The sequence below is a fragment of the Hippocampus zosterae genome, chromosome 1, assembly GCF_025434085.1.
Source record: "Hippocampus zosterae strain Florida chromosome 1, ASM2543408v3, whole genome shotgun sequence".
Lineage (NCBI taxonomy): Eukaryota > Metazoa > Chordata > Actinopteri > Syngnathiformes > Syngnathidae > Hippocampus > Hippocampus zosterae.
The window spans coordinates 26,841,873-26,849,884 of record NC_067451.1 but is presented as its reverse complement, the minus strand read 5'-3'; the positions used below and the strand labels follow the sequence as shown (position 1 = coordinate 26,849,884).

At 39.1% G+C, this 8,012-nt stretch overlaps 1 protein-coding gene across 4 annotated transcripts; it reads left to right on the top strand.

The window, feature by feature from the left end:
• The first annotated feature begins 3,442 nt into the window (after positions 1-3,442).
• Positions 3,443-7,994, top strand: ubxn1 (UBX domain protein 1). 4 transcript variants are annotated; one of them, XM_052075923.1, is made up of 10 exons: positions 3,448-3,550; positions 4,035-4,099; positions 4,179-4,232; positions 4,307-4,425; positions 4,613-4,694; positions 5,762-5,953; positions 6,028-6,079; positions 6,154-6,258; positions 7,201-7,384; positions 7,492-7,994. In XM_052075923.1, the coding sequence occupies exons 1-10, from the start codon at positions 3,500-3,502 to the stop codon at positions 7,530-7,532; spliced, it is 945 nt and encodes a 314-aa protein (XP_051931883.1). In that variant the 5' UTR covers positions 3,448-3,499; the 3' UTR covers positions 7,533-7,994. The 4 variants fall into 4 exon arrangements, with proteins under 4 accessions (XP_051931910.1, XP_051931883.1, XP_051931892.1 ...); XM_052075932.1 differs by having other exon boundaries at positions 3,516-3,826; XM_052075940.1 differs by having other exon boundaries at positions 3,536-3,554.
• Positions 7,995-8,012: the final 18 nt, after the last annotated feature.

Genomic DNA, 8,012 nt, shown 5'->3' with positions numbered 1-8,012 from the left:
TCCAATGATAACATATTTTAATTGGAAAATTAAAAACAAACCTGAAATATATATTGTCTTTCGGGCGTCTTTCAATTACTTATACTTACACTTAAATCATATTCACAGTGAATGTTTTTATTAATGTATTTATTTTACCAATATCTATAAAGTGTATTTGCACTTTGCCTGTGAATAGTTGGGGGCGCTGCTCCCGATAGAATATTCTGACAAATTTAATATTTGGGGTATCAACAACAATGGTTGTCAACCACAATCTTTTAATATGATTTTCTCTTTCTTATTGGAAGCTTTAAATGTTGAATTTGTAACAGTCTGACAAATGCATTTTGTTTTGTGTGCATCACTGGTGTTGTATGCCAACCACATACCTTTTTGATTTGAGGTTTTCTTTTTATTTAACTGAAAACCTTACGTAAAAAGTTGACGTAACTGGAACGCCAATATTGATTGGAGTCATTTAAATGTACTGTGTCATCGTTCAGATATGTCTTTATTCATTCAACTTATTTTGTCCATATAATTTCAACATGATGAATTTTAAAACATGAAGTGTGGTTGACTATGTGGTACTGTATATGGTTTTTGCTGCTTCGCTGGTCTTCAAAAAACACTCGGTGATCGGTGGCTGTTTCCCGACGAATGAGCACTTCAGGGACCACGGCTGATTGGGAAAAGATTTTATTCAACCAATGTCAGAGTGAAGTCTTTCCAAAAAGTTGAGTGGCCCAAGGCATGGATGTAAAAAAGCCCCCCAACCCCTGTCAGGCCCGTATCTTTTATACCTGGCAAGCAGCTGATGTCATGGCTTTGTGCACCAGCTGCGGTTTTCAATCTACTAGTTTACTTCAGTCCTAAAAAGGAGATCTTGACCAGCGCTGTTGGTGATGGACGACAACAGCCACTTTACCTTATTATAGGATTGCACACATTGCTGAAACTGAATTCTCCCTGACCAGCAAATATAGAATAGAATCGTGTCACTGACGCCAGGTGGACATTCTAAGGCCACCTACAGGAATAGAGAGGGAATTCCAAATTACACTTCAACTAAACATACATCTTCTATACCACTTGTACATATTTGAGTTGAGCTGCCCAATTTACCATACAAATGAACAACAACACAGAGATAATGTCTTTTCAATTTATTTTATTGATGGAACACTAACAAAATACAAGAAATCCGATATATAAGATGTAGTCGATATGGAGGTTTGGGATGATAAGCGGTGTCCCTCCACACATAACAGCAGCTCCACTGGAAGCCCAAGTTTTCCCATATGGAGATGCTGTTACAGCTGGTGAGACCCACAGTTAAAAGAGCACCGCTGCCAGGCACGACTTGTTGGAAAAATGAATGCGGTAGTATTAATTTTAGTAAGACGATGGAAGGAAGGATGCTTCAGATATTAGGAATCACAACTAAACACTTTTTCAGATCTCAAGTTGTTTGAATTCCCATGATTACGTCAGTATTTGGACACAGCGGTTGCACATAAATGTCTCAACTTTAACTTGGGAATCCCAGCATTTCTTGAAAGGAGCTTCTTGCTTGAGTAATAACTTCCAGGCAGAAAAGTGTTCACAAACGAAATATTGCTGATCTCTTTTGGTCAGTTTTCTGACTGAAGAAATCATCTCCTGATAACATCACAGCCCTCAAGTAATAACACGACCCACAAGTAATAAACCTATACTCAAGCACTTTCATGTCCTTGGCTTTTACCCTCCCCAATGAGATTACATTTTTACTCTTATGACGCCAATAAAATGAGGGTTATTCACCTGTTGAAGAATCTGTGCAATACAAAGAGTGATCCTGTGTATACATAAAATCCATACAAATTCAGAAATGTTTTGAGTACGATATGGAGTTATGTTTAAGTTCATTGTGTACATTTTTTCCTGAACTTCTGAAATCGGGAATGAGCTTTGGCCTTTAACTCCATCCAGTGGGGGGGGGGGGGGGGGCATAAAGCAATTCAAGTTTGCGCATTCACAGTTTCCTTCACCCTGCTGTTTTACAACAAAAGCTTACCTCTTGGATTAAAATAGATTGTCTTTGTTTTAATCCATTACTCAAAATGAGAGGCACAAGTGTAAACATTTCTTGATGCTAGCTGAATTTAATTGAGTTACTGTACTTACATTCTCTATAATGTCAAATGAAAAATACTAACCTCGCAAATAACATGGCAGCAGTGATTTTTGGAAGATCTGCTCTTTTACAGAAATGACATAATGTGATACTTTTTAAAATAGGTGATGATCATTTACAGTTGTGTGTGTAGACTCCAAAATCAATCAAATGCATGATTTATATGAACAAAGATCAGTGATTGCATGCCATTTTTCCCCTTGTCCAGCGTTCAGTCCATTCTCTCAATGGCCCTGGTAAATTTGATCCACAATGTCTTCGTAGGAGTCGAATGTGTAGTTTATGCACGACAGAATTTACAAAACTGAACACATATAAAATATATAAAATGCATTTTGTAGCTTACAAAGAACACTGAATATGTAACAGTTAATGTGAACGCACAATGAGTCCATACTTACAGACTAGAATATGGAGTCTGACGTAAAGTTAAAAAAAAAAAAAGATGACGTTGAAAAAGATACAAAAGTGAGTAAGACGTGGTACATCTTGTGGGGAGCTCTTCTGAAGAAAGGTGACGAGAAAAATTGACAAGAAAGTGCTTCGTCCTCGGCTGGCTGCTCCTTAAGATGGCAAAGTGGGCGAGAAAGAAATTAATCATTACAATTACTGTAAATATGTAACAGACCCACCCTGCTCATAAAACTCAAAAAGCAAATGTCATTGTGGTCATTGTGTTTGTGCACTAACAAAACACACGTTATGTGATTAAAAAAAAAGAGAGACGCCCGTCACACAGCTTGAACCATTTTTGGGGATCACTGATGAGTATTTTACTGCGGATCAGGAATTGCTGAGCCAGTTAAGTGGAGCAATGACACAACATAATGGATGTAGCGTTTGGATCTAAGAGTGACTCCAGAATTATGCTTTAAAATTGAGTTAATTTATTACGAATGGGGACACAATTCCTTGTCGAATTTTGTTCTAAAAATGTAAACAATTATTATGAAATAAGCATATACGGTATAACAATAATTTATCACAATTATATTATTGGTTAAACCATTATTTTGGCAAAGTAGTGCAAGTCAATTCTAAACAACATGACTTTACGATACAAATAAATTGAAATATTAATGGTTGAATAAGTCACACATGCATGTCGATGTAAACTGTAACACTAATATTGAATTAGTACACTTTTTTTATTGTTCCCTCCCTTCGCCAACAATAACTAGTGTTTAAATTGAAGGCAGAACGTTGTGATAAAAGTGTCATTTGCACAATATTAAAGCACACGTTGATTCGGATTGACACAATTATCGTTAAGAGCTGGTTAATGTTGTTAAAAATTCATTATATTACAATAGTGACACTATTCAGCGATTCACCGATATGATGTCGTTTTTTGACCTCCGTGCGCTTCCGTACTGTGGCCGCGAAAGCGTGAGTAAGCTGAGATCTCTCCGTTGCAAACTTGTCGTTCATTAGGGACATTAAAATAGAACAGGCATTTTTTTCAAATTTTGTATATTTACGCTTAACAACGATTAAAATAGTAATAGCTTACGCGAGGCCCAAGTTTGTTGGCGCTGTTTTTGTTGCCTTTTGTTTCGAAAGCTCGCTGGACTGGAACGCTAATGTTAGCGGGGGCTCTTTGAATCATAGCCACATCAATGCTAATTTAAGTTGTGTAAGGCAGCCACGTTCGATCACGCTGTGGTAAGATAATCCTAATATTCGTAAGATTTATTTGTGACTTGTATCATCAGTTCTAAAGTTTGTTTTTAACTGAATTCTGAGCTTCAGTTCAAAGTCATACCTGCTATTGTTGTGTTGCGTCTAGCTGAATGCATTAATGACGCGACTTCCGTCAATGTGAGAACGAAAGAAAAAGTGAATGTAAAGAGATGAAAAACGTGTGTTTCAGCTGAAAATGGCAGACTTAACAACGCTTGAGAGCCTTTTGGAGATGGGTTTCGAGCGGAACAGGGCGTGAGTACCTGTGGATTTTTTCTATTACAAATACTGTTTGTAGAGGTTAAGAGGAAGATGAAATGCTTATACTTTTCAGAGAAAGGGCTGTGGCCAGCACTGGGAACCAGGGGATCGAACAAGCTATGGACTGGTGAGTCACATCCACACAAGAGCCGGCCTAGAAACGTGCAAAGTGATGGCGATCTACATGTGTACTTTCTTCAGGTTAATGGAGCACGAGAACGATCCGGATATCGATGAGCCATATAAGCCTCCTGCTCTTGCAGCACTGGACGATGACCAGACTGGCATGCAAGAGCCTTCGCTTGGGGAAACAACCGGAGGTATATTGAGGCTGAAGACACTCAAATATAAACAGCCACTTGCATATTCTGTTCCAATGGTAGCCTCTAAGCAACAAGTAAAACTACATGGCTTTGAAGTGAGCTCCTCCATCGTTTTTTTGCCTTTTCATCCACATCTTGTGAGCATAAATGAAAATAGATAGATGCATGTTTTGTTGTCTCTCAGTTGCAAGTGGAGAAGGTAGCCAGGTTGGTGATACTGACAAAAAGCCCATGATGGAAGATGAGAAACAGCAGCAAGTCAAAAGGTCAGAGTTCACACCAGTGTTATAGTTTGGGATTTTCCATTGTAGTTAGTTTTAAAGCAGGTTTGTTTGGTTTTATTTTCTCAAAAATCCTTCTCTGTCAGGTTAGGTTTTTATTATTATAAATGTTAGTTGTTTTTTTTTAATGTAGGGTATTTGTCAAGTGTGACGAACAAAAGGTCACAATAAATAGTGTAGTAAAATCACTCTTAAAATTGTATTAACATGCCACAGAATTCAAAGTGTAATAAGTGCAGTACATCATACTGCTTCTAAGGTTAGATTAGATGCATTGCAATGTACAGTGAAACCATTCATAAGCAGTACAATTCCCTGTAAGATAAGGCCGCACGCTTTTGTAAAACCAGCCGCAGTCCAAATAACTACATTTAAAACTAACCTTAAAAGCTACGGTATGGAATTCATTGACAAAGACTAAAACAAGACATTTTTGCTGAAACTATAGTTTTAGTTTGTTCTGTTAATTTAGAATGTAGTTTATTTTTTAAAGGCAAATTTTAATTTCATTAGACTTGCAAAATTGTTTTTCCAACTTTCATTTTAGTAAATTTTCTTTAATAAACTTGGTTCAAATATGGGTCATCAACATATGCTTACAAATAACTACAGATGATCATACACTCATCCTCCCTCCACCTCTCTGTACCCTCTGCCCGTCTAAGCACAATTGGGTGCTGAGCCTTCAGTCGCTCTGCCCCCAAACTCTGGCGCTCACTTCCACCCAATATTCGTAATATTGACTCTCTTCCCACATTCAAAACCAAGCTCAAAACCCACCTATTCAGACTTGCATATTCAACTTAAATCTATCTCTTTTTATTTAGAATTTTATTTGTGGTTTTATTGTTCACTCTTGGTTGTAAAGTGTCCTTGAGTGCAAATAAAATGTATTATTATTGTTATTATTATTACTAAATTGCATTTGCTTGGTTTCAGTTAAACTGGACGAGATGGTTTAAAATCCCCCTTTGCTTTCTTCCAGCACGTCTCATGTTACCGTTTTCACTTAAGTTGCTTTCAAACTAATACCTGCGGCCTGTGTGCATTAGGCTGGAGGAGCTGATGCGGGTGAAACAGGCAGAGCGACGAGAGCGTGAGCGTGCCGAGGAGCTGGAGAAGGAAAAGCAGCGCAGGAAGCAGGGGCAAGAGCTGCAGCAGATTCGCAACAAGCTGCAAGACGATGACATGAAGAAGCTCGCAGAGATGCGGCGGAGAGAGAAGATGGAAGACAAGCTGGCCAGGTACAGTCCCCGTCCAAGTTTCTAAGCATGAAACGGCGATATCATGTTGATTGACTTTAGTTTTGCCCCACTAGGCAAAGGGTTAAAGAAAAGATAGCGAGAGACAGGGAGGAGAGAGCACAAAAGGTCAGTGACTGCATTTTTCCTTGTGGCAAAGCCAACCATCATGACTGGAATTTTTCTCACCTTGTTGACGAAAGTTTGGAGGTGGAGGAACAAGTACTTCAGTCCAGCCCAGTCCAGTGTCACCCACCAGTCAGGGCCTGCCCCCCATTAAGAAAGAATATGACGAGTCCAGGATACAGGTCAGGATTTGAATTTGGCCTTTTCTGAACCTTTGAGTGCATGTTTGTTGTCTGATGCATCAATGAACCAATACATTTGTACTTGATATTTGATACACCTCCTGGTTCATTGGTATTAAAGCAGTCCTCTTCTTCTTGCTGTTGACATCATGTGATGAGATCAAGGTGGGATTCCTGCAGATCCTTCAAAGGTCTGAAAACTTGTTCAGCCCAAAATCTTAAAAGAAGCCTGCCACCACTGAATTATTGAGGAACTTAACAATGAATGAAAACTCACCAAACGTTGCACATAGATTATAGTTGGGACCAGAGAAATTTGTATTTTAAATTTGTCGCACGTGCACGCACACACACACACACTCGCACACACAAAAGGGTCTGTAGTGCCCCCTACAGAGGTTTATGGCGCCCTGTTCTGGTACGCTTGACCTATGACTGTGAAAAAGTCTCATAGCTATCGGCTGTACGAAATTCAGAATTGAATTAAGTAGGACCGATTCCCTTCTTCAATTTGAATTAAGGTGGCAAACAGTAAGGAGAATTGCAATTGAAATTTGATGTACCGGTAGTTTGTTTTTGTTTGCCAATGAAAATATTTTTTCACTTCGTACACTATATTAACCTTGATCTGGAACTCTTGAGAGCAGACGCACATCATTTATGTACTGTCGAAACTTTTGAATATCAGACATTGGAAACATTGTAAAGTTGGTCATCAATTCAATTTAACATGGACTCTTTTTTTTTTTTAAGTATTGTATTTAACAACGGTACGCTGGCCATTGTGAGGCTTCAAACAGGATGTTGTCAGAATAGTGTAATCACTGAGTCATGGACATCCTAAGAAACTAATGGATCAAACACCTGCTGTGATCTTTGCCATTCACCTGCTTTTCAGAGAAAAGCAAGTTCACTTTATCTCTTCTCTCACATTCACAACAGGTGCGACTGCTGGATGGCTCCACCCTTACAGCAGTGTTCAAGGCCCAGGAGCCACTGGCGGCAGTGCGTGTCTACGTGCAGGTGAATGGCAACACGCCAGAGGGTCAGGACTTTACACTGCTGTCACCTTATCCCCGTCACGTCTATACTGATCTGGATATGGAGAAGCCCCTCAAAGAGCTGGGTGAGACAGGTTGACCAGTACTTATTGTGCTGTTCAGCTGCATGTTATACAGTTCTGGACATCTCTGCTTTCTCAAATTCATTTCCGCTTGATTTGTCATCGTTTAGGGTTGGTGCCTTCAGCTGTGCTGGTCGTTACCAAAAAGTAAGGTAGGGGGTATCTTAGGGGGAGCATTCAGCTCAGTGAGCCTACCTCACCACCTCTGCTACATTTACAGAAGAAACAGACTGGGCCCCACAGCTTTAGTGTCATTCTCTCAGACAGGTTGAAGTTATGTGACCACTCATATCAGAAAGAGCTTCAAAAGACAAAAAAAATGGTTGTGTGGATGTTTGTTTTGAATGCAGTGATGAAAGATGTACATAGTAAATTAGCAGGGACCTGACTGGTTTCAATAAGGTCAACACGGAACACCAATTTTAACCTGATTCCTTTATACCTGATTATAAACTATTTCCACTTGCCTTTTTAAAGGGCCTTAAAATGAGTTCACCATTTATTGACTTTGTGAGATTCTACTTTGCCAGTTTTTATGAGTCAGAATAGAGTGACCAGTATGTCTGCAGAAGGGAATTCAAGAATTGACTTTCAATAAAGCTGACTTGGAGAATTGCTGTGGTGCTCATTT

Excerpts from the sequence above, each read along its gene's own strand:
- ubxn1 (XM_052075923.1), top strand. The coding sequence starts at position 3,500 with ATGATGTCGTTTTTTGACCTCCGTGCGCTTCCGTACTGTGGCCGCGAA. Across the intron at positions 4,100-4,178 it reads GGTTTCGAGCGGAACAGGGC|AGAAAGGGCTGTGGCCAGCA; the intron begins GTGAGTACCTGT and ends TATACTTTTCAG. Across the intron at positions 6,080-6,153 it reads GGGAGGAGAGAGCACAAAAG|TTTGGAGGTGGAGGAACAAG; the intron begins GTCAGTGACTGC and ends TGTTGACGAAAG.